At 45.6% G+C, this 26,439-nt stretch overlaps 2 protein-coding genes across 2 annotated transcripts in view; one reads left to right on the plus strand and one right to left on the minus strand.

Annotated features, from left to right (window-relative positions):
- ATP11C (ATPase phospholipid transporting 11C) overlaps window positions 1-24,559 on the plus strand; it is an 895,731-nt gene extending 871,172 nt beyond the window's left edge. Inside the window, exon 31 of the transcript XR_009557004.1 lies at window positions 24,296-24,559. The gene's annotated coding sequence lies outside the window, so the exon portion shown is untranslated. The remainder of the gene's footprint in view (window positions 1-24,295) is intronic.
- On the minus strand, window positions 1,111-6,981 carry ZIC3 (Zic family member 3). The gene is made up of 4 exons (XM_035102576.2): window positions 6,485-6,981; window positions 5,705-6,448; window positions 4,078-4,241; window positions 1,111-2,407 (listed from the first exon to the last, which is right to left on the minus strand). The coding sequence occupies exons 1-4, from the start codon at window positions 6,885-6,887 to the stop codon at window positions 2,222-2,224; spliced, it is 1,497 nt and encodes a 498-aa protein (XP_034958467.1). The 5' UTR covers window positions 6,888-6,981; the 3' UTR covers window positions 1,111-2,221.
- Window positions 24,560-26,439: the final 1,880 nt, after the last annotated feature.

The raw sequence follows: 26,439 nt of genomic DNA on the forward strand, positions 1-26,439 counted from the left end.
TGAACATGGATTATATTTGACCAACCAACAGATGGAAGACACCTAGCGAGACCTTTTCCACTAAGTGTATTTAGCAATAAATCAATAGAAATACTGTGCTACAAAGAGGCCCTAATTTTTTTGCACACATTTCCCTCAACCCCCCCCCACACACACACACTATAGCTGCCAACTATGAATGCAGCCATGCACAGCCCCCACTTCCCCTTCTATGACATTTTAGCTTTTATTATCTATATTGTTTACAATGCTGTATAATAATGGAGTGCTTCAAAGTGCAATTTAAAAAAAATAAAATAAAATAAACCATAATTCACATTCTGCACTCAGTTAATAGAGTACCACATCAACCACTACCAACTTGAGAGTAAGTCCCACAGAAAAATTAAAGAGCCTTGCTTCCAGTTAATTTTGTTTAGGACACAGAATAAGACATGGAAACTAGCTAGATAGGCAGGCAGGCAGAATATTAATGTGGGACTGTGAAATTAATTTGGGAGTATATTTTTGTTCACATTCACCAAATACAGACGTAAAGCATATTTCCCACAGGCAATCATAATTCAGAAAACTAATTCAGTTTACCTTTTGGTGTTTACATGTGTCTGTCAAGGCAGATTTAGAGCCTCTAGCTCCTCCCTTCTTCGTTTGAAGTTCAAGGTGTCCAGGCCGCTAAGTGAATTGTGAACCCCATGTGTGGTGGTGGTGGAGATTCCAAGAAACCATTATAAGACATTTGCAGTGAGGACAGGCAGCTCATCATCTAAACAGGGGTGGGAGAGGACACACACACACACCTCCCCTCCTTCTTCCCTACCTCCCACCCATGGTGAGAAAGAACCAAACACCATAAACCTTTCAAGCGGGGGTAGGGGTGGGGGGAGGCAGGGGTGGTCAGCATTTCACATAAATAAAGGAAAATTGGAAGTGAGGTGATGAGATCTAGCAAATTGGGAAACATTTTACAAAATGGAAGACACGCCCCTTGTTTCTTTTTAGATTTGCTTTTTGCAGCTGTGAGTTCCCCCCCCCCAGGCAGAAATTTCGAAAAAGGGTTGGGGGAGGAAAAAGATAGAAGAAAAACATTGGAAAGAAATGGATTCTACTGTGTTATTTCCAAAACAATAAACTTTTAATGCTAAAGCAGGTATATAACCAAAAAGCTGTACAGAGTTTGTCTGGATTTTGTTTGTTTGTTTGTTAGAAAACAAAATTATTATTTTTGTGGGGGTTTTGTTTTGTTTTTTTCCTCATAAATATGTTTCCGTTTCCGGCACTTCTCTCAATAATTAAATTACAATTGATAAATATGGCATCATGGAGATGTATTTACAAAAAATAAAAAGTTGTTACAAAAAGGCAACTGTTTATACTAAACCGCCATGAGCTGAGTGAAATTAAGATTACATTTCCCCCTCCTGAAAAACATACTGAAGAACACCCCTGGCCCATCCTCAAATCAGATGAAATACATTCACAAGTGTAATGTTTTAGAGAGTGAGAAAAAGGTAGGAGAAAAGGGGACAGAAAGACAGAGAAAGAGAGAAGGGAAGAAAGATTTCAAGACAATACAGGACTTTGGCAAGTTTTAAGACTGTGGTTGTTGTTTTTTCTTATTATTTTTAATAATCATAACTAAGGCCAAGGGGAAAAGTCAGTTTGCTGTTTTTCAAAATTCAACACCCCCCCCAAAAAAAAAGAGAGAGAGAGAGAGAGGAGGGGGTATATATCTATTGGAAGTTAAATCATAAAGTGTAAAAGTCAGTTCGTTGTTTTTCAACATCCCACCCCAAAAAGGAGTGGGTATATATCTATTGGAAGTATATATTTACAAAAGGCAAGAATGTTTGGAAATGAAGGGAGTGGTATTGAAAGGTGAGTTGGAAGAGGGATTTTTAAAAAAGAAATAAAGAAATAACCATCAATGCAGAAAAATCCTGAGAAAAATAGAGACAAAGTCCAGCCTCCAGCTCTTGGATAGGGTTAAAAAAAAAAATCACACCCTTCCCCCACTTGTTTGTTGTTGTTGCTGCTGCTACTGTAGTTGTTCCTCCTTCATTTTTTTTTTCATTTTTTTGTCCTGCAAACTCCAATGGCAGGCCAAAGATGAATCCGGTGTCCTTTGATGTCAACAGGAATGCTTTTGGTACAGTCCGATTAGGCTGGGTTTTGTTGTTGTTGTTGATTTTGTGGGGGAGGAGAGGAGTTGAATTTGTCCTCATCAGACATACCACTCATTAAAGTTGGGGGGCAGTTCTTGGTTGTGGCTGGGGTTGGCTGTCTGAACAGCTGCAGCTGGTGGTTTGCTGGAGTCTTTGCTGGTGGCAGCCACGACTGCTGGCGGGGTGGATGACTCGTAGCCGGAACTAGCCGCCGGAGAGGATTCTGACCCTTGGCTCTCATGGACCTGAAAAAAGAAGGTGGAGACAATTGCCACAAGTCCAAGAGCAAGGAACTCTCTTCTTTTTTGCCAGTGGACAGGAGAGCTGATTTACAGTGAGCCACCAATCAGTACATATATACAACTCATTATCTATCTATCTACTGTATTAGTTTATTTTTAGAAAATTTCTGGATAAGTGGAAAATATGGCCAACATGCCAAGCTGATCCCATAATTAAATATAGGATGGAAAGGGTAAATTCTGAAAGAAATCCCCAACAACAACACCTTCTATAAAAACAGAAACAGGATAGCACATTATTAGATGAGCACACTATACTGGAAATCAGAGCACTGTTTTATATCTAGTGGCTTTAGCACTACTGTTCACTATAAGTGATTTTTTAAAAAAGATTTCATATTTCAGGAGCAGTTATATATGTATATGCACTTAATATTTTAAATATGTGTGGATGGATATCAGATGACTCTGCACTCCATTCCAACCCCCCACACTCTCACAATACTCAGCGGCCAGATTTACTCATTCATAAACCAGGATTGGAAGCTTAGCAACCGTTATTTAAATGAAATGTTATTTTAAAAGGGGAAACAAACCAGGCACTTGAGACAAACTGCTCCTTGTGCAAGACGCCCCCCTGTCTGGCCAAGCCAAAGCCCTTTGAAAATTACAAAATAAAAAATAAAAATTTAAAAACAGCATGCACAATTCCTTTTATTTCCGTCTCGCTGAGGCAATCATTACTTGAAAGCCCAGGGAAAAGCGTTCTACTTTTTCACCAGCAGAATAGCTGGTGAAAAAATGTATCAAACTGGAAGGTTATACACACAGAAAAACACTCCATGGGTGTATATGTCCAGACACACAAAATCAGCATACGGGCATAGGATTATGCATAAAATATACATGCATGTATAACTATATAGATTGATACATGTGTAATTAATTACATGCATAATATAAATGCACATGCATATATAGTTCCAATTACATAAGCAGATGGGCAAACAAATAACTATAAAACTATATTATGTATTTTGTACACATGTATAATATAAATCTCCTGCCAACCTAGCAGTTTGAAAGCACGTCAAAAGTGCAAGTAGATAAATAGGTAATAAGTAGATAAATACAGCGGGAAGGTAAACAGCATTTCCGTGCGCTGCTCTGGTTCACCAGAAGCGGCTTTGTCATGCTGGCCACATGACCTGGAAGCTGTACGCCGGCTCCCTCAGACGCAAGATGAGCGCCGCAACCCCAGAGTCGGTCACGACTGGACCTAATGGTCTGGGGTCCCTTTACCTTTATAATATAAATAGGTATCTGAAGAAGTGTGCATGCACACGAAAGCTCATACCAATGGCAAACTTAGTTGGTATCTAAAGGTGCTACTGGAAGGAAATTTTTTATAACTAGGTATGCATTCAGGAATAATATAGATGCTTTCAAACACACAAATTAATAGATAATTAATAAACTGATAAGCATATATAACTATAAACCACACACATGTGGCTTATATTTATATCTATAGAAGCAGAAATACAGATGTGTCTGTAAACAATCACTCTATATGCCCACACACTACATGAGAGAGGCGGAAGAGGGTGGTCAGATCTCACCAAATTAAGGGAGCCATGGCAAAAGCAAGGTCCCCAGGAGGACTCCTTTACCTTCATGTGCTTCCTTAAGGAGCTGGGGTGGGTGTAGGACTTGTCACAGACTTTGCAGATGTATGGCTTGTCTGATGTGTGGACGTGCATGTGCTTCTTTCGGTCGCTGCTGTTTGCAAAACGCCGGTCACAGCCTTCAAACTCACACTTAAAGGGCTTCTCTCCTGCAAGTAAAAAATAATAAATAACCAGAGACTGGGACACTTGTTTCATAAAGGAGAGACACAGTGGTAAGATGGGGGTACAGAATGGTTTAGAGATTTTCCCACTGACTTCCCATTCCCTTTCTCTCTTATCACACACCTTTTCTGCCTACAGCAAAACTTTCTTCTTTCTTTTTGCAGCTTTTGGGCTCTCTGCTGCTCCTCTGCCTGAACTCTCGCTCTTGGTACACAGACAGGTTTCTGAATTTTTTAAAAGTAGGAGAGAGCAAGGAGAAGCCAGGGGCTCTGGGCTGGTGAAGGGACACCGGACAGTTCTGAGACAACAGAGTTTTCAAACTTTGCCGTTCAGTTAAAGGGCCCTTTTGTAGCTTTTAATTTATGCCTTTACAATGCTGCGGGCTTTCCTTAAACTAACTGTTAAAAATGAGATGAGAATTGGATGTTTAGATTATTTGGGGCAGGAAGAAGGGAGGGGAGGGGAAAGAGAGAAAGCAGAGAAGAAAACTCCGCTGAAGATAAATTGTGGAGATCCAGACAGTTTTATAAGATGTACTCAAGAAGGCAATAATGTGTGTTGGATTGCTGTTTCCGTCTCATTCTAATTCTACGCTAGTTTTTTTCTGTAGAGGACGGAACCGTTTATTTCTCTTTTTTCCGTGCTTTTTTTTTTAAAGAATGCTTTGGACAAAAAGTATCAGTGATTTAATTAGAAGATGTGCCAATCAAGGCATTAAGAGAGCGGGCGAGAGCGGAAGTAACCGAAAATTAGATTGCATTAGCATTTGTATGGTTTCCTCAACAGGATGTCTGAGGAGAGCTATTTCTCTTTCTCTCTCGCAAAATGCAACACACACAGCTCCAATGATTTTTGTTTCCCTCGCATTACATCCAGAGGGAGAGAACTCAATGAGAGGGACGAATGCCGGGGGGGGGGGCGTGTACAGGGGTGGCTAAGGAGTTGCAGATGAAAAGAAAGCTTCCGAGACATCTTCAGAAGTAAAGGGAAAGTTTTAAAAAAATCAGTCAGGAATTATTTCTCTTCTCGTCTGAAATCGACAAGGAGCCTCCGTGAAACTGACTTTCACCGCGTAGGGGTGAAAAGAGTATTTATTTTAAACGCCTAAACAAAAATAGGCAAAAGCAAACCGCTCGTTTTATATAGTTTTAGATTATTTCTACTCCACCTTCCCCAATCCCAGATCCTTCGGACCTCCAGAGCCATACAGAGCAACCTTTTGGCGCGCCCCCTTCACCTGCTCTGTTTTTTAAAAAATAAAATAAAAATCTCTATCCACAACAAATCCAAAAATATTAAAAATAAGAATCTGGAACTTTAATTTTGTTGCTCTTCTGTTCAGGATTATTGCTGGATAGATAGATGTACAGTATATAACTGTATTGGTGGATATATATTGTTGGACATGGATATATATATATATCGCCAAAGGTGTTCCTCGCCTTACCTGTGTGCGTCCTCTTGTGGATTTTGAGGTTCTCCGACCTGGCGAAGATCTTCCCGCAGCCGGGAAAGGGGCACGGGAAGGGCTTCTCGCCGGTGTGGACGCGGATATGGTTGACGAGTTTGTATTTCGCCTTGAAGGACTTGCCCTCTCGGGGACATTCCTCCCAGTAGCAGATGTGGTTGTTCTGCTCAGGGCCCCCGACGTGCTCCATAGTGACATGGGTGACCAGTTCGTGCATGGTGCTGAAAGTCCGTTCGCAGCTCTTTTTGGGTCGGCTCAGCGGCGGTTGGTGAGGCTGCTGTTGCTGATGCGGAGGAGCCGGAGGCTGCGACAGTTCCTCGATCCATTTGCAGGAGAGCTCCTGTTTGATGGGCTGCCGCATGTAGCGGAAAAAGGCTCCCGCGCCGTGGTGGTGGTGACGGTGGTGAGCCGCGGCCGCCGCGGCCGCCACGTTCATGCCCCCCATGTTCACATTCATGGGGCTGTAGTTGTGGAACTGAGCCGGGCCCCCATAAGGGTCCGCGCGGGGGCTGGAGACTCCTCGGTACGTCTCCGGCCTTCCGAAAAAGTCCCCCCGCAAGCCCAGGTGCATCTGCCCGTTCTCCACGTGCCCAGTCGGGGAGGTGTGGCTGGGGTTCTGCTCGTGCAAACTCGGGAACAGCAAGTAGCCGCCAGGGCTGTCCGAGATGCCCGGAGGAGCGTGGAGCCCGCTGGGCGCATTGCCGCCGAAGAGGCCGTGCTGAGCTGCAGCCGCAGCCGCGGATCCCCCTCCTCCGCCACCGCCGCCGGCGGGGGAATCCCCGAGCGCGGATCCCCCGCGGTTGCGGAAGAGAAAGTCCCGCGTGGAGTTGAAAGCGGCCGCGGCGGCCGCGGCGGCGTAAGAGGAAGGCACCTGGCCGGCGTGATGAGGGTGAGGCGGGTGCGGAGGGTGGCGGTGATGGTGATGGTGAGGGTAGCCCGACGCTTGCGGCGTGAATGCAGAGCCTTGACCCGACGCCAGCTCGTGGGGCGCCGGGCTTATTTTAAAGGATGAGTCCCCGAATGGGTGGTTGAGTCCCATAGCGGCGGCAGCGGCGGCAGCGGCGTCGCGGTTCGCCACGTCGTGCGGGTGGTGGCAAGGCGCTCCGAAGCCCCCGACTCCCAGCGCGGAGAACTGAGGCCCGCCGTCTAACAACATGGTCATAGTCCGCCTTGAGAAATGCAGCAGAAGCAGAAGGAAGAGGAACCGCGGGGAAGATGAAGAGGACGAGGCGGCCCCACGACGGCGATCTCCTTCCGCGTCTCCTTCTCTTCGCCCCCTTTCCTGCCCCCCCTCCCCAACTTCCAAATAACAACAACCGAGCTCTCCAAAGCTTTCGATCTCCCTCTTCTCTCTCTCTCCCCTCCCCACTACTAGCTCAGACCCACACAATGGAGAGACAGGCAGGAGGGCTCGCGCGCCAGCCCCCCGAATGCCGCATTCACACGCGCTCCAAACCTTTCACAAATAAGTGGGTGGGGGGTTGGCGAGAAGAAGAGAGGGGGTAGAGAAAAAACAACAACTGAACAACACCCGCTCCCCAAAAAACAGCCCCCAAACCCCACCCACTAGCCCTAAAGGGCTACGGACGGAAGCACCCCCTCTGTTCCCCCCCCCACAGACTCGCACACACAACCCCTGGAGGGATCCCCGCTGCCTCTTTCCCCTCCTGCCTTCCAGGAGGGCGCCCTCCACTCCAACTGAGCGACGTCCTTGCACTGGCTAAAGTCAGGCGCTCCTCCCTTCCTAACACATATGGAAGGGGGGGGAGAGAAAGAAAAAAGAGAGGGAGAGGAAGGGCAAGGGACGCTGAGAGGGAGAATACCCAACTCCGAGAGGCAGCTTCCCTGCCAGCCAATGGGGAACCGCCTGGCTAGCCGTCACCTGACCCCCAGCTGGCCTGCCCATTGGACCAACCCCGCCTGATTGACAGCGTTTAACATTGAATATGGCAGCTGCGTTTAAGCCCTGCGCTCTGATTGGCCCGGCTGGGTTTAGTGAGGCGCAGGTAAGGTTAAAGGGTGTCCGCCAACCCCAAATGTTTTGTTTACTGGAGATGCAACGGAGGCGCTTTTGCGGGGGAACAGAGAAGAGGGTTTGGGGGTGGAGATGATGGTCCTGGGTTTAGGGGCAAATTACTTGTGCATCATTCTTACCCAGCGCAAAGCAGAGAGGGAGGGGGAGAAAGAGAGAAGCTCTGCGTGTATAGTCCGATTCCATCAACCGCTGCGTCGTTAATGTTTAGGAAGAAATTTCCAAATCCTTTGAAGCTGTCCCTGCATTGCCCCCGCCACGCGCATTTGCCCCTTATAGGACTCCCTTTACTTCCCTTCAGCCCTCACCATTTCCGTTTGTTTTCTGTAATAATTCCTCGAAAGCACTGTAGGAACACACTTCTCTTGAAAAATAAAATAATAACAAGAAAAGTCTTTTTTAAAAAAAGGAGGGGTGGAAAACCGGGGTGAAAAGTGGAGGTTCTCTTTTGTTCTGGGTTCCTTCCTGAGTGAGGGGAAGGACCCTGTTGCAACAGCAAAAATAAAGGCTTTGCTTCTCAAACTTCTCTGGTTGGCCTCTGTTATATTCTCCGACCGATGGAGAACCCCATAAGGGCAGATTTTTGCTTATATCAGGGGGTGGGGGTAGGGAGAGAGAGAGATATGAACTTAGAGATGAAAAACTTAAAAGACAGGGCAAGATGCTTCCAAAGACGTCAGCACTCCCCATATTTTTGTGCCTCGGGGCAGGCATGGCAGCGAGACCGACGAGGAAGGACGCGGGTCTATCCCCGATGGCACCGCGTTCAAAGCGGGGACTCTTTAAACCTGAGATGATTTTAATAATGATGATCATAATCAGAGCAACGACAAGAAACAGATTTAAAAAGTAATGGTGATGTTGATGGCGTAAGGAAGGAAGGAGAAGGTTGTGTGTGTGTGTGTGTGTGTGTACACAGACACACACAATTTTTTAAAAAATTGTTTTTAAAACGACAAAAATCCTTCGTTTGTATATCATTTTGCTTATTGCACATGTCCAAAGCGACCTTCAGTTCGGAGTGAAGTTTGTTTGCATGTGTAGAATGTATATATAGATAGATTTTTTCATTTTGTTTATATTTTTACTACGAATAATTCGAGTCTTTCTTTATTCATCGTCCCCACCCACACCCACCCCATCTTCCCGCTCGAAGTGGAAGAAGAAACTTCAAAATCTTTGGGGGGGTGAGGGGGAGCAGAAGAAAGAAGGAGGGAGATGAGGGAGAGTTGAAACATCTGAGAGACAAGGCAACGTGTCTGTGGTTTAGGGTCCCTGCTTCTCTGCTTATGGATCTCCAAGTCAAATATATACTGTACACATCTTTTCTTTCGAGCAGAGAACGTATAATGTTATCCCGAAACCTGAAGCTAGCGGATCAAAGGCACGCTTGGTATTTATTTATTTATTTATCTATTAATTTATTTCCAACGCAACGTTTTAATGTTGGTAAATGACCGTCCTCTGTTGCAGCCCGGCTTCACCCCTTTCATTTTCCCAACCCCCCGCTCGCATCCCACCGTCCTTCAACTCTCAATAAATCCACTCATTTTCTCGTTTTGGAAAGCATTTGCAAAGAACGATGGGGGGGAAGCAAGTGTGGAAAGAAAAGAGCTCGGAAAGAAAGATGCCAGTAATTGTAATATCCTGAGATTCGCCGAGCCCCGAAGTCTCTCCATTGAAGGCCCCTCGCAGGATTTGCCGCCGCCTCTCCGCAGGAAACATACAATCTGATCAAGTTCAGAAGCGCGTTGAGAAGAAGGAGAAGAAGAAGAAGAAGAAGAGGAAGGGAAGGGGGGACTGCTTCAAACAGCGCTTTTATAAAATACAGTCCCCTTTTCACGTCCTCCCCCCCCTACCCAACACCAACCCTCAGAAAGGGGGGGGGAGAGACTTCACATTCTTTATTTTAGGGATCTGGCCAAAAGGAGACAGAATGAGAGACCTGAGGACAGACTCAGACAGGAGGGATTGTTTTTCTACATATATATTGTTTTTCTACACACACACACCTATAAAACTTAGTCACTGGAGTTCACATCCTACCAATCCCCAAAGCCCCCCTCCCTCCAGAGCAGCCCAGGAAGGTGAGTCTGTTGCTTTCAGAAATCGCTGCCGATTTGCTTTATTACTTTACTGACCAACTTACCTATCTACCTACCGAACTACTGTACTTATTACGAATCCTTTCTTCTATCCAGAAGACAGAAAAATGCAAGGGGGTGGTGACGAAAAGTTTCGTTTTTCTCTTCGTGGAAGGGGATGTTTGTTTGGGAAGGGAAAGTTTTGGGGTTTCGCCTCCTTCCTATTGGAAGTTTCACTCGAACGGGGCAATGTGTGTGAGAGAGGTTGTTGTTGTTATTTTATTCATCCATTATGAAAACGACTAATATGACTTCTTAATTCTCTGGTCCTCCGTAATGATTGTCTGGTATGGGAAGGGGAACTGCGGGGGGGGGGGTACGTGGACAGGGCTGGAGGAAAATTGGGCCACGGAGTGCATTACGAAGGCGCACAGAGTCCCGGATAATTTGGGATTTCCCACGAAGCAAACAGGGGCCTCTTATGGCCACACAAGGGGGGTTGGCTCGGCAGAGATGTCTCGGGGGTTCCCCAAGGTCATGTAATGAATCGAGTTGGCTCACCAAACACACAGATCTACACGCGCGCACTCCCCACCTCACCCCGCTACTTTTTATTTTATTTTAAGCGGAGGGTCATTCTCTAAAAACCACTTTTTTCCTGCCCTCTAGTTTTTCATCCTCCTTGTCACCACCAGCTTGACACTGTCCCAAGCGGTCGTTCTACCTGATCCCAGGGCCTGCCTTGCGACGCCCTCGATCAGATAATTAATTACCTCCAGCACGTGTTCTGTTGTCTCTATAACAAAAAATAGAGAGGCGTAATTCAATTAGATCATCAACGGAGTCTTGGGTTAGGGAATGTCTGTGAAGCCGCGTCGTGGGGCACGCTGGGGCGAATGACCTTTGCTAGGGCAAAAGGCCTCACGTGTTGGCCTGGTGGCCCATTGTCTTTGGCTCGCTGGGGTGATGTAGAACAAGTTGGGACTTCGGGCCGCTCCGAGAGCAACTTTCGCTTGGGCACTGAAGCCCCAAATCTTTTTCTTTCTTTCCGCGAATCTAACAGATACATTTCTTCAGATGTGGGTTATACCGTATATACACCCCGAACGTTCAAAAGCATAGTGCTTTTATTTTTAAAGGAGGGGTTTAACCCCATTCCTATATTTTCTATGACCAAGTTACAAGGGAAGACGTAAAAATCAGATTAAAATTTCGAATTTGTTTTCTCCATTGCGTCATGGTTATCCTAATATATCCGAGAAGGGTGGGGTACTGGTGGGGGGTGGAGGAGGAGGAAAATCCGAATTAGTCCTTTTGCAGAGGGGAAAGCGAAAGACACCTTTGTGCGCGCTAGAAAGGCGACCTCGCCGAATATCTTGATTTATTCTGCGAGAAGGAAGTGCAAAGAAATCGTGATTTCTTTTGGGAGGAGAAACGTTTCCCTGAGAAGAAAGGAGAGGGTGTGTTTCAAAAGACGGCGGAAATAAATCGTAGCTTTAAACAAGGGACTGCGGTCCTTTCGAACTATTTTATTGCTTAAGAAGACGAGAGGGGAGGCGTGGGGTGGGTGGGAAGAGGGAGGAGACAGATTTGACATAGTGGAGTCACTACAAGTAGATTAGGCAACATAAATTAACCTATAAATCTTTTTATATATACATTTCACCCCTCGGCAGCGACTGTGTGACTGGGGAAATAATATACGAGCAGACAAGAGCGGTTGGAAGTAGTTTACCTACGCTTGGGAAGAAAGTGCATTTTCACCACCCCGCCCCCTAACCTCTTTCAAAGAGCAGCGCGTATTATGTAACACGCATCAAGATATGTTTCTAAAGCAAAACTCTGGACGTTGACTGTAAAAGGAAATCTGTCCTCGTTTTTCTCTCTCTCTCCACACCCCTCACCAATTAAAACCCAAAGTGGTTTGCTTTTACAAATGTGCTCGATTGTATGTGCTACTTTCCTACTCAGTATTTGTCTGTTTGCCCTTCTCTCTCTCTCTCTCTCTCTCTCTCTCTCTCTCTCTCTCTCTCTCTCTCTCTCTCTCTCTCTCTCTCTCTCCAGCCAAAATAAATCCGTCTTTAAGTCCTCCTGATTTCAGTGGGGAAATTAAGCACGTGCTTCCCGTTTTAAAGATCGCAGCGAGTTATACGTGTTTAACCTGGCTGGATCATGTTTCGTCATTAGTTAGGTAAGATGCTTGTTTAGTATTAGTTGATTAATTATTAAGGTATTTTGTGAGTTGGTTGGTTACCTGTCCACGTATTTGCCACCCTGTCCACGTATTTGCCACCCTGTCCACGTATTTGCCACCCTTTCCAGATCTGTTAATGCATCTATTCATGGGTGCAATCTTCGCAACTTCATCATGGAGTGGGGAGAGAACATTTGTATGTGTTTGTGTGTTGTGTGTGTCTGTTTGTGCGTTACACGACCCGATTGCTACGACCTAGACATCCTTATAAAGATTTTAAAAATGCACACAAAGACCACCACCACGCTTTTAAAAATGTGTTGAGAAGATGGGAAGAAGTAGAGAAAAATTAAAGAAGAAAAATACAGTAAGAAGACTGTCTTGAGTTATTTACTCTTAAACTGCAGAAACCAGAGTCTAGCTCGTTTCTTTGACTGACGTGGACTTGATATCCCTTTTTTCCACCCCTTTAAGAGAGACCTCTGGCTCTCTCTCATTTAATCCCAAAAATGATATATTACACATTTAGAAGGTGGCATGAATAGTGAGATCCGCTTCTCCCGTTTCCTTAGGGCCTCACAGGTATCTCTCTCTCTCTCTCTCTCTCTCTCTCTCTCTCTCTCTCTCTCTCTCTCTCTCTCTCTCTCTCTCTCTCTCTCCAAAAAGAGGTAAGAATGTTAATAATTTAATAACTTTCCGAGAAAAAGAAGAAGAAATATTGTAAAATATTGTAAAATATTTCATCACTTAAAACCTTTCTGCTAATTAAAACATTTTTAAAAGAGTAGGGAGAATATTCTCTCTTCTCAAATTCGCTTTCTAGCCGAGTTCTAGCAATTTCACTTCGGGGGCGTTTACAGGTGAATTTCCCAGTTATTGATCTGCCCAGGGCGTCATCTCCAAGCCTCGGCTGCTTTCCCAATAAACTAACAACCCTGTTCCACCCCCAATGCAAAAGTTGGATAGAATAACTGCAAAGCACCAATCATAGCCTCTCCAAAATGTGTCCAATGTTTTTAATCAGCTCGCATGCCAAAAGGCGTCGGCTAATAAACGTTCGAGGAAGTAGTTTATTCGCCTGCCATAAACATGTACGCGATTTCGGCGTAATTAAATGCAAACCACAAAGCGTAGGAGACGTTTTCATTGTAGCGCTCAGTCAGAGCAAAAGGAATCACGTGTACATTTGAACTTCAGAGATCTGAGCTGGGATAAACAAGTCCGAACTCTGACAAAGAAAAAAAAATAGAGGATGTGCAGTGGGATTGGGGAAGGAGGTGGGGTAAGAGTACTAATAGAATCGAGGAAAGAGTTTGGGAGCGCAGAAAGGGGGCAAGAAACCACTCGGTTAGCATTTGGGGTGTTAGTCTGGAGCGTCAATCTTCAGTTTACTGCAATGAGGGGGGGGGTGATCCGTGGAAATCAGACGTCCTATAGGCCCAATGCTATGAGGCAATATCCTACAGAAGCGAGGCAAAAATGAAAAGGGAGAGCTGAATGAATGGCTGGTCCTTGGAGAGAAAGAATGAAATCAACAGGAGAAACTTTGCAAAGGTGTTTGGTTTTTTATTTTTGGTCTTTGGTGGTTAATTTAGACTTCTGGGCAAAGTTTTAAATATTGGCTGGATGGGAGCGTGAAAGAATCATTTACTTATCTTGAAGATATCTATTCCGGATAAAGAGAGCTTTCACTCTTAAGAGTCATCCAGGCACCTTCATTCCAAGATCATAAACACGATTATTTAACTAACAAACAAACAAACACCACATCCCATTTATGGATCCAACTAGACTCCACATACGCATCCATGCACTCCACATACGCATCCATGTGACACGTATGCACTCCACATACGCATCCATGTGACACGTAGCAAAATGCTCAAGGAAAAGGATCAAAACGCGATCGCTTTGATGTCCACATTAAACTGATATAGTCAAGGGTTTGTAAGATGCTTTCAGACATTTTATGAAAGAAGGGAATAAAATAGGTGGCAGATAAATCACAGGTACCCATATTTGCCAATTTCTATCACATACAAGTTTCAAGCTGCGTATTGTTGCTTAAAGGACACAAGAGTCTTGCTAGAATAGGTATGTAGACGCCAGCGGATCAACTATCATGCAATAGCTGGAAATTTGTCCTATATTTGATATATGAGTTCGTGTCTTTATATTCTATCTCTCCATCTCTTCTTTTAAGAGAAGAGTAGGATGTACGGCTGTGAGAGTCAAAGGACAGACAAATAGACAAACATGCCACAGATAAGCTTCGCATATATTGTTTGGGCATCCATGCTGTCCCTTTGATCATCTCAGTTGTGAAGCCCGATCTTATTTGCTAAAGCACCGAATACGAACAAGAATCTCTACGAAAAATGACAACACAATTTGCCAAATTCGTCCATTTGTGGGGACCGGAGAGGGGAAGATGTCGTTGTTTGGAAAATCCGTGCAGACCCTATCTTCGGCTCCCTTCCTTTCTCTTTCCCAACTCTGGTCCACCATCATCCCACACAAATTCAGATACCAGGATTGCTAAGGTGCGGGTTCAGACGACCCATTGCTTTGAGGTTCCGGCAATGGCACCAGTGTCAAACATGTGAACATAATTTTGGCTGCGAGCCTCCTTAGAAAGAAAAAGGCAAACGGAAGTGTTTGCGTGAAGATCACTTCAACTTCTGTCATTGACAGTGTTTCCAATAAAATAGCTTTTTAATAATTATTTATATTTTTGGATTGATGTTTCCGTTTTTTACATTGGTTAAATCCAGGTATTCGGAGGGTTAAGTACCTTAGCACGTGGGAAAGGCTGAGTGTAGCATTTGCATCTTAGAGAATGGAAGGGGGCATCGCATTAATGCCCCTGTGTAAGAAGTGCTGGTTCCATAGAGGCATTCGAGGAAACGTTCCACTGTCCCCTGGGAATGTGGGCTATTGGATTTTGTAATGGGCTAATAAAATGTTCCATAAATGAAATTTTATTCTTTTATTATGATTGATGGTGTTGCAAACAGCTGGTGCTGGGACACTGCGATATGTAAGCAATTTATGGGAAGAAGAGTTTATTGCCATATTTGAACCTCTATTCACAACAATTCTGAGCGCAATTCGGGAAAGGCGATTTCCTTTCGCTCCAATACAGAACGACCTTCACATACAGGCAAGCGACTGATTTTCGCCTGTGATTTATACAAACAGGCAATCCTCCTCCTCTCTTCCCAAGGCCTTGGGGTTCTCCGCATCAGGAGGGGGATTCAAAGCCACTCTTCTTGCTACGGCAACAGACTACTCATACCCATACCATTTAAAAACAAAAACAAAAACCTGTCTTATGATATCTTCCCTCCCACCCCACGTCTCCAGTTAGGAAGCTAGAAAGAATTGGGATGTTTACACGCAATATAATTTTGAGCGCAAATAACGATTGAAAATAAATCGGGGGGGGGCTTGATCACTACAAATCTTAAAGCGCACCTACCCCTGTTACAAAGTGCCCCCACCCATTATCTATCTATCTGTCCGTCTGTCTATTTAATCTGTCTCTGATCTTTCCATCTGTGTGGTAATATAACATTAAATTAAACGTTAAATTATATTAGCACGCACGCACTGAACTAAGGGTTTGGTGGGCTGTCCAGTGTTGTTGTGACATAAGTTTTTGTTCTTTGAAATCCACTTTTATCAGGTGCATGAAGGGGAAACCACAGTTAGGAACTGAACCCTCCTTGATAGAATCCTGTCTGCGCGCGCGCGCGCGTGCGTGTGTCGGGAATAGCTTTCAATGTTTCTGCAACAGACACCAATTTAAGGTTCAGTGCGCGCGCACACACACACACACGTGGGAATATGGCAAAGATCCCTGCATCCAAGGGGGTTAACCTTGTTAGAGTTCTCCTGCAGCAAGAGCAGCTGAGGCTCACGCGTTTGTTTGTTTGTTTGTTATGGGAGAGAAGCTTTTCTGACCGTGCATCTTATGACGAAGTGGGCTGTGGATCGCGAAAGCCGATGCTGTCGCAAATCTGTTGGTCCTTAAAGGCGCCGCAAAACTCTTGCTTGTTCTTTTTCTCTCGGGCTTTCTTTTCGGCGCTAACTCGTAGAAGGAGAGAGGAGGAGGAGGAGGAGGAGGAGGAGGAGGAGGAGAATGAAAGTGAGATGGGGGAGGTGGGGAAGAGGAAGGAAAGAAATTTGCGAATATCTCAATCAGTGACGAAGTGACCTGTGACCCGGAGGGTGGCTTTATTGTCCTCCTCCTTTTGCGTGGGACATACACTGTATTGACCCTTTCTGCCTGATTGAGCCCTGAGGGGCAACCGGAGCAAACAATCCCTCCGCAGGCATGTGGGGGCTTAGAGAGAAGTCGCCATCCTTCCTCCGGGATCAGTTGGAAAGCCACTGGGAGACTTGGCCTCTGTCTGAGCAGACAGGCTTCCCCCCACCACCGAGCCCCAAGAAGGCAGCTCCCACACCAAAACAAAAAAGCAAGCAAACAAACAAAGAAACCCCAAACTAACCGTGCCTGTTTGCTGTTTGGGGTTTGAAGGAAACCCGAAAGGGCTGCGGGAGGGGGGGGCATCAAAAGAAGGAAGGAGATGCGGCGGCTGGGATAGATCAGGGTTCAAAGGCTCCGTCCGAAATAAAGAAGGTTGCGATCGTCAGAGGCACCGCCACACTTTCCTGGAATTTAAAACGGGATTTGAGGAGAGGAGGATCAGTCGGGCTTGCGAGCGCGGACCTCTCGACTCGCCCATTCACGCCCTTTCCTAAAGTTCCGAATTCGATCTGCCCGGACTCGAAGGTTCTGCCTTCTGCGGCCCTTTCATCTTTTTCTCCAGTCGCGAGAAAGTTCGGTGCATGTTTATAGACGCCGCCCGGGCGCGCTCGGGTGGAACTGGGTTTCTTAAAGAAGAGGGGGTGTTTCTTTCAGCAGACAAGATTGGAGAAGTGTCGTGTGTTGTTGCTTTTAAGTGGTATCGTTGGTCTTGTTTGTGTGTGTCGATGTTTAGGAAAGACGGCTGGAGAATGTGGAAAACGGGCTGAGCGACGAAGTAGGAGAGGAAAGGTGTGCCTTTAATTTCGCGCCTCCTCCTTGTATTCAGAGGAAACCGTCGGAGACGGGCAAGGGGAGGTCGGTCGAAAGGAGGAGGCAAAAACCGAGGCGGAGTGCTCTAACTCTTGAGGGGAAAGCAGAAGAAGAGTCCATAATGACCCGCCCCCCGACAGAGCATGCTGCGCCCTGTATTCTAAAAAAGCCCTATCTGTTGAGGCGATATTAGAACAAGCAAAGGGAGTACAGTAGGTCTTTCTGCACCCCTCCAATTCCAGCACCGGATACAGCTGCCTTTAATCGGTATCTTTTTCTAAGAATCTGGGTTTACGCGAGTAGGCGAAGCTGATGGGTAGGACTTCCACCTACTTCCACCACTTGGAGACTCCTGGAGCTCCAGAGACTTCTCTTTTAAAAAGCCCTTTGCTATGTAGTCTGTTTGTCTCTCCACCTTTTCACAGATTCTATATGCCAAGTTGAATGGGAAGCAGCGGCTTACCAACCGGAAAAGAGGCCTTTGCAATTGAGGGGGTGACCTCCCCCCTTCTTTCTCCCATGCTTAGGCATGTATGGAGGGATTGTGGCAAACTCAGTGGAGGAGGTTCATTTCTTGGAGCAATATTGTCTTCCTCCATCTCATACCCTTGTACTTTTTCCCATCTAAGGGTGTCTAGGTTCCTCCATGCCATAGGAACTTATGAAACCAACAAATTTCATTGATCCATCCAAACCTCAGTGATCTTCTCTGGCTGGCAGAAGTTGAGGTCAGCTGTGAGACCATCATGAGGTTTTTCACACTATGCAGATCAGGCAAGCCAGCTAACTGGTTCTGGGTGTTAAAATCCTATGGGTCATCTGCCTCATTTAAGCCAATGTCTCAGGGAGACAGAGAATCACTGGCTGAACATCTGGAGGAGGTGTCCAAGGCTTAGTGAGTGGCAGAGTTGGGACTTGATTCTTCCCTCCACATCTCCACCCACTTTTGGGTACAAAATTCTAGCTATTGTCCACATTGCCTCATTCCACTGTGTCTGTGAATCTGGGGGTGGTGGCTCTTTAATCCAGATTGATTAACATGGTAATAATACCATGGGGAAGTGCTGTGGCTCAGGGGTAGAGCATCTGCTTTGCATGCAGAAGGACTCAGGTTCGAGCCCCAGCATCTCCAGGTAGAGAACAAAAAGAGGTCTCTATATGAAACCCTCAAGAGCTGCCAGTCAGTGCTAACCTAGAGGGACCAAGTGGTTTTGTTTGCTTTCAGACAGCTTCCTTTGTTCCTACTGCAATAGTATCGCCACTGAAATTTATTATTATTATTATTATTATTATTATTATTATTATTATTATTTAGGGTTCCCATATTTCAGGCTACCATCCCATACACATTTACTGAGGAGTAGACCTCACTGACCATGTTAGTGTTTTATAATTAGTCCAGGTTCCCTGATATTTTATTATTAAATGGTTGAAGTGACTCATATGTTGGCATGTGTACCACAAGCCTACAAATATTTTAAATAAATCATTCTGAGTACTCAGTATTTAAACTTGCTCTGGACATTACTTAATGCCCTGTTGTTACACTGCTAAGGCACATTAGACTGAATTAACCAAGAAACCTGTCTTTCCTCGACATGTAAGGCACTTTCTTGGCAGTTTTTGAACCAGGGTGGTTGGTTTACAGGCATGCAAAGTTTATTTATACACCTGTGTGTATGGGTTTCTTCTCCCACATGGAACCTACACCCAAGAAAATCAAACAAGTGGTTGCAAACATCTAAACCACATCTGTTCCCTGCAGGCCACAGGCCACAACCCTTCCTTTCCCTTTTCAAAGGTATAATTGCAGACGACTCTCCAGCCTGTGCTTGCTCCACACAGGCACACACAGACATATTGTCCAATACATGCTCACAAAACCAAGACTCGATGTGCTTGATCCTGTGCCCTAAACACACACAACCAGCCATATTTCAATGTGTGTGGTGAAGGAAATCCCTTTCCAGACACATTTCCTGGGCAACTCATAAAAATGCAGACCACACAGAACCCCATCTGAGGTTGAGGAGCATCTCAAAAAAGACACATGTGCGTAAGTTATGCTCAGCTAACCACACTACATTTCCCTGCAGTAACAGCAAACCACAGATTGCCTTTGTTATTATTACATTACTGTAATACCTCTGCCTTCGTCCAGTGAATTCAGGGAACTGTATGTGGCATTCCCTCCCACCTGTTTTATTCATACAACAACCCTGTGAGTTAGACCAGAGACAGAAGTGAAAATCCAGTGGTATTTTGCAAACAAAGGGTCCAGTTTAAATACCCAGAATTAATTTACACAGAGAGAGGGGGGGAGGGAGAGAGAACTGGGATAGACTGACAAATAGTTTGAGCTTATATAATAAGGCAGCTTATTATGTTAGGCCAAGAGTTGGTGGCTTGTAGGGCCAGGGCTGCAGTTTTAAATTCTGGACTTAATGGTTACATGAAATGTCGAGAGGGAAATGTTTTGCATTGAGCACACAAAAGGTCAGGAGAAGGAAGAGGTATGTCTCTGTACACAGATAAGGGGAGATATTGGCTTCCCTGAAGTCGTGCCCCACACCCCAAGTGCCAAATGCTGTTGATATGCTGTTTGCTCAAGGTGATATTATACTAGCAGTTAATATCTCCTACATCTAGAGCTAACTCCTACTACATGGTTGGGGACCTCTAAGCCTGTGGCTGAATATGGCTCTCTATGTCCCTTAATATGACCCTCAGAACTCTCCCCAGACCACACCCTTCATTAGCCCTACATTAAAACCAGAGTGTTCTTGCTAGGGCGGAACAAATTACAGTCATACCTCGGTTTAAGTACGCTTGGGTCTGAGTACTTTCAGTTTAAGTACTCCACAAACCTGTCTGGAACGGATTAATCCACTTTCCATTATTTTTAATGGGAAAGTTCACTTCAGGTTGAGTACGCTTCAGGTTGAGTACTCTGCGGACCCGTCTGGAACGGATTAATCCACTTTCCATTACTTTCAATGGGAAAGTTCGCTTCAGGTAAAGTACGCTTCAAGTTAAGTACAGACTTCCGGAACCAATTGTGTACTTAAACTGAGGTACCACTGTATTGAGTATTAATAATGTCTCTTGCTTTAGGATCAGGGTAGGGGTGAAATATGTATAGAAACTATTCTACAACATAAAGGCAAAATGTATATTTGTTGCTCACTCACCTTTGCCTCTGGCTCCACCTACCATTGGCATGTGGCCCTCAGAAAGTTGTCTAGAAGGGAATGCAGACCTCAGACTGAAAATGGTTCCCCACTCCTGCCCTACTATCTAGATCAGGGATAGAGAGGCTCTGGCCCTTCCAGATGTTGATGGACTCCTAGCTCCCTGATTATTGGCCATGCTGGCATGGGACTGATAGGAGATGGCACTCAGGAACCTCTGGAGGACTACAAGTTTCCCATCCCTGATCCAGATAATCAAAGAGCCACATACATAAGAAGAGCCTTGATGGGTCAGACAAGAAGGTCTGTCCAGAAACCTTTTTCCAGCTGTGACCACCCAGATGCTTTGAGGAAGTCTACAATCAGAGCATGAAGGCATTCTTGATTACTTAAACTAAAAGACTAAAACTAGCCTCTCTGAGCTTCCTTTAAGCTGCAAAGGGATGGCACTCTGCTGAAGGAAGGAAGGATAATATCTAATAAATGTACCTCTCCTCTCCTAGCATCTAATCACTTGCTGTATGCAACAACACACTTCCTTTGATTCCCCAGGCCTGGTTCCAGAATGAATGATCATAGCACTGAACATTGCCAGTGTTGATCAGGTCCTGAATTTTATCCACTACCCCAGGGGTGTCAAACTCAAATTCATCGGGGGCCGCATCAGCAGTTTGGTCACCCTCAAAGGGCCGGTTGTATCTGTAGGACTATGTGTCCAACTCTTTATTATCATAAATTATTGTCACTGCATTCAATTATTACTGTTTTTTGTAATAATGTAAGTAATAACTAACATAGAATAATGGCAAGTAGATATTCAAATGTACAATTATTGTACAATTTATTGAAAAATGATTTTTGGTAACTGCACTGGGTGGTGGAGGCTCGCTAGGGTTTCATGCAGGAGCTTTGCAGAGCTACTGGTACCTGGAGATGCTGGGGTCCTTCTGCATGCAGGACAGATGTTCTGCCAGTGAGCCACCACCCTTCACCAAAGGGACTGGCTGAGGTTGACTCACTGGAGCTGTTCTCCTGGTTCCAGGGTTTAAGGCCCAGAAGTATAAAGCAGCATCCTATGTTTCTGAGGAGAGGGAGGGGAGGGGAGGAGAGGGAGGGAGGGAGGAAGAAAAGAGGGAGTGGGAGGGAGAGAGGAAGGAAAGAAGCGAGAGAAAGAAGAGTAGGGAATAAGGAAGGGAATAAAGAAGGAAAGAAAAAGAAAGAGGGAGAGAAGACAGAGATAAAGAAGGAAGGAAAGAGAGGGAAAGAAAGAATAAGAATGAGGGAGAGGAAGATAGATGGGAAGGACGGAAGGAAGGAATTAAGGAAGAAAGAAAGAAAAGAGGGAGCAGGAGGGAGAGAGGAAGGAAAGGGGAGAGAAAGAAGAGTAGGAAATAAGGAAGGGAAGGAAGGGAATAAAGAAGAAAAGAAAAAGAAAGAGGGAGAGAAGACAGAGATAAAGAAGGAAGGAAGGAGAGGGGGAAAGAAAAATAAGAACAAGAGAGAGGAAGAAAGAAAGGGAAGGGGGGGTCGCTGCCTTGATTCAGCGCCAGAAAAAAGCGTGAAGGGACCCAGGGGCAAAAAGCATTTCCCGTGCAGCGTGAGGCAGCGGGTGTCCGTTTTAGGAGACGTGCGTAAAGCCTCGGAGTTGCACGTTCGTGAGGCTGAGCTGCGGCAGGAGGAGGAGGAGGTGAGGCAAGAGGAGGAGGAGGAGGTTTGCCAGGTCGGTGCCCAGCAGCGCCGTACGGAGAGTCTCGAGCCTCTGGGACGCAGCAGTGCTCTGTAGCACTTTGAATCCTCCTCCTCCTCCACGCGGCACTGCTGGGTGCTTTGTCTGTGCTTCAACAGCAGCAGCAGCAGCCGTTTCCAGGCGCCGAGCCGTGGCAGGAGGAGGAGGATTCAAAGTGCTACAGAGCACTGCTGCGTCGCAGAGGCTCGAGACTCTCCGTGCGGCGCTGCTGGGCGCTGACCCAGCAAGCTCCCTCCTCCTTCTCCTGCTGTGGCTCGGGGTGCTCCACACAGCGCTGCTCCAGCCGCCTTTCTACCCCCCCCCCAGGCCCCAGATGTTTGTCGGCGCGGCGCTTCAGCAGCAAGGTCCCGCTGCTGGGTCCCACTGGCTGGGGCACTCGGCGGGCCACATGACGAGGTCTGGCGGGCTGGATTTGGCCCCCGGGCCTTGTGTTTGACACCCGTGCACTACCCAGTCAGGCTGATTTTATTGTTGTCAGTATTTTCAGCGCTGGTCATGGTGGTGATGACAGTAATTGTTTTTTACAGGTAATCTCCATCCTACTTTAAATGTATCTCCCAAAATCAGCACACATAAAAGCAATAAATAAATATACACATTTGCAGCACAATACAACTTCCCTATAAAATAACCTAATGGTGAATCAGATGGAAAAGCAGCAGGCTAAATGGGTCAGTGAAGGCCAGCTCATCCACACACCTCGTTCAGTGCTAAAACTCCAATACTAGAGCATCCTCAGCAGATGGCTGACAACTTCAGGCAGGCAAAGACTTCTAGCCAAGGAGAGATCACTGCTCCTTCATCTAATTCCTCCAGGTAAAAATTACTCTTACCACAAAGTTTCTTGGCTGAAACGTTCATCCAAAATGGACTCTCTTATAACTTAAATACAAAAGATCTAGTCCTGTTCTCTGGTGCACCAAAGGACATGTATTTGCCCTCTTCTGTGTCACAGCCCTTCAGTTATTTGAAGACTACTGCCATGTCCACATCCAAGCCTTTTGTTCCCTAAGCTAAACATAACCAGTTCAGCTTAGATCTCTTTATGGATGTCCCCTCTCAGCAACTTGTGAACTTTAAACTGATGGAAAGGTCTTCCAGAATTGGAAAGTCTTATCTAGTTACAAAAGGTGGTGAAATTTACCTTAGGAGTGCATGTAGCTTCCAGGAACATTTTGTTCCATGACTGGAACCCATGTTGAATGGGACTGAGAGACCCAAATAATCCCAGGAGTTGCAACAATTTGGCTAAACACAAGTATTTGGTTGTATTTTCTTACTTTATACCCATTTTTGCTGTATAAAGTGAGAAAGAGAGGGATGAGAGAGAGAGATGATTCAAAATGTCTAACAATCACACTTTCTATGGCTACCTTCAAAACACCAGATTAGACTACCAGCATTGACCCCCTGCATGGGGCTGCCCTTCTTCACTTTGCAGAATCACAAGTTTAATTGCAGTGGGAGAAGATTAGAGCAGTGCTCCTGCATAGTGGCTAAAAACTGAACCATGGGATCAGGAAGTCCATGGATCAAACCTTACCTCTGCCAGGAATTCCCACAATGGCCTTAAGCAAGCTGCTCTGTCTGATCCTCAGTTCTTCCCATCTGCAACATGAGAAGTAATAATACTGACTTGCACTGCTCAGGTAATATATGTGAGCTTAATGCTTTGGGCAGCTGGAAGTGTTATTCTAGTGCTAAGTATTATTATTCTCCTTTATGTCCAGGTGATAGCACCTGGGCACCAAATCAAGGCACAAACAGGCATCCTTTCCTTTATGCCCCTGGAGCAGGCTTCTATTGGAGCATTTCTATGAAATGTGTTTTCTTTATCTAGGCTTTATCTAGGCTGGCTTTTCAAGTAGGTATGGAGCAATACAGATGTATTGTAGGATTACCACCCACCTTTTAACAATGGAGAATATCAGATTCTGATTTCAATGTTGCTCCTCCATACTGATACATTGAGATGGTGTTAGAAGACTATGTGAATCCATTGAGGATAAGACTACCAATGGCTACTAACCATGGTGGCTTTGTGCTATCTCCAGTATTAGAGGCAATCGGCCTCAGATCGCGCTTGCAGACATTACCATTAAGGCACCAGGTTGGCCACTGAGAACAGGATGATGGACTAAATGAGCCTTTGGCCTGACCCAGCAGTCAGCTCTTCTTATGTTCCTAGGGTGGGTTAAAAATAAAATGAATTTTGAGAGAGGGGGAGCAAACTCTAGAGCAGTGTTTCTCAACCTTTTTTGGGCCAAGGCACACTTGTTCCATGAAAAAAATCACGAGGCACACCACCATTAAAAAAGTTAAAAAAATTAACTCTGTGCCGCTCTATATTGACTATATAATTATGACTGTAAGAAACACTTGCCAATTGCTGTGTTGGTTGCAATCTCCTGTAATAAGGCTTCACAAGCCACTGATTTCTCTGCCAGCACAATCCTTTGCTCAGCAAGTTTCAGGTTGAGCTCATCCAGCCAGCTTCTTTAAGTTTGTCTAAAACCCCCCTCCCGTGGTGGTGGCTGTTGAGAGCTGCGCTCGCCCCGCGTCGTGACCCGGCCGGCTTCCTTTCCGGCGGGTCAGTGTTGGTCATTGGCGGCCGCCAGGCACGTGACAATGCAAATCGCCCTTCTCGTCGCCGCACGTCGCGGCACACCAGCCAGCATCTCGCGGCACACTAGTGTGCCGCGGAACAGCAGTTGAGAAACGCTGCTCTAGAGACTGCTTTTTTGCTTCCAAATTTCCAAACACATCATATTCAGATGATGATGATTCACCTCCATTTGTTACATTGTGTCTTCCATGACTTGAAATCACAGCTTTTTATCCTTATTGCTGCCACCACACCCTCCCTTTCATACATAGAGTTCATAGTGGCATTTGCCACAAGCCAGAAGTTGGCAGCAAGTGCTAAACCCATGGAATCCCTTGGACTGTCACAGGATTTAAACCTAGTACTGTATGGATTATTCCTAAAGATAACATTTAGTTAGGAGGGCACTCCTCCAGCTGAAACCACTTCCAGTCTTTAGGAAGTTGTACATACAGTGGTACCTCAGGTTACAAACGCTTCAGGTTACAAACTCAGCTAACCCAGAAATAGTACCTCAGGTTAAGAACTTTGCTTCAGGATGAGAACAGAAATCGTGCAGCAGGAGGCCCCATTAGCTAAAGTGGTGCTTCAGGTTAAGAACAGTTTCAGGTTAAGAACGGACCTCCGGAACGAATTAAGTTCTTAACCAGAGGTACCAATGCCTATGTCTATGTCTATGTGGGACAAGAAGCTACAGTTAGAACTGGATATGGAACAACTGATTGGTTCAAAATTGGGAAAGGAGTACTACAAGGTTGTATATTGTCTCCCTGCTTATTTAACTTATATGCAGAATTCATCATGCGAAAGGCTGGACTAGATGAATCCCAAGCCGGAATTAAGATTGCCGGAAGAAATATCAACAACCTCAGATATGCAGATGACACAACCTTGATGGCAGAAAGCGAGGAGGAATTAAAGAACCTTTTAATGAGGGTGAAAGAGGAGAGCGCAAAATATGGTCTGAAGCTCAACATCAAAAAAACAAAGATCATGGCCACTGGTCCCATCACCTCCTGGCAAATAGAAGGGGAAGAAATGGAGGCAGTGAGAGATTTTACTTTCTTGGGCTCCTTGATCACTGCAGATGGTGACAGCAGTCACAAAATTAAAAGACGCCTGCTTCTTGGGAGAAAAGCAATGACAAACCTAGACAGCATCTTAAAAAGCAGAGACATCACCTTGCCGACAAAGGTCCGTATAGTTAAAGCTATGGTTTTCCCAGTAGTGATGTATGGAAGTGAGAGCTGGACCATAAAGAAGGCTGATCGCCGAAGAATTGATGCTTTTGAATTATGGTGCTGGAGGAGACTCTTGAGAGTCCCGTGGACTGCAAGAAGATCAAACCTATCCATTCTTAAGGAAATCAGCCCTGAGTGCTCCCTGGAAGGACAGATCGTGAAGTTGAGGCTCCAATACTTTGGCCACCTCATGAGAAGAGAAGAATCCTTGGAAAAGACCCTGATGTTGGGAAAGATTGAGGGCACTAGGAGAAGGGGACGACAGAGGACGAGATGGTTGGACAGTGTTCTCGAAGCTACGAACATGAGTTTGACCAAACTGCGGGAGGCAGTGGAAGACAGGAGTGCCTGGCGTGCTATGGTCCATGGGGTCACGAAGAGTCGGACACGACTAAACGAATAAACAACAACCAATGCAGAATCTCTGCTGGGGGTTATTGAACTGAGGGCTATTGGACTCTGCTGAGGGATATTGAAACAGGCAGGTGATATCTCAGGACCCGAACATCGGCTGGGAACGAGTTCCGAGTTTCTCGA

Source organism: Zootoca vivipara, chromosome Z (assembly GCF_963506605.1).
Source record: "Zootoca vivipara chromosome Z, rZooViv1.1, whole genome shotgun sequence".
Lineage (NCBI taxonomy): Eukaryota > Metazoa > Chordata > Lepidosauria > Squamata > Lacertidae > Zootoca > Zootoca vivipara.

Bases quoted from the DNA above. Each gene is read 5' to 3' on its own strand.
- ZIC3 (XM_035102576.2), bottom strand. From the start codon at position 6,887: ATGACCATGTTGTTAGACGGCGGGCCTCAGTTCTCCGCGCTGGGAGTC. The intron at 6,449-6,484 runs GTGGCGGAGGAG...CTGCGGCTGCAG, and splicing joins GGATTCCCCCGCCGGCGGCG to CTCAGCACGGCCTCTTCGGC. The intron at 2,408-4,077 runs GTAAAGGAGTCC...TTCTTTTTTCAG, and splicing joins CCTTAAGGAAGCACATGAAG to GTCCATGAGAGCCAAGGGTC.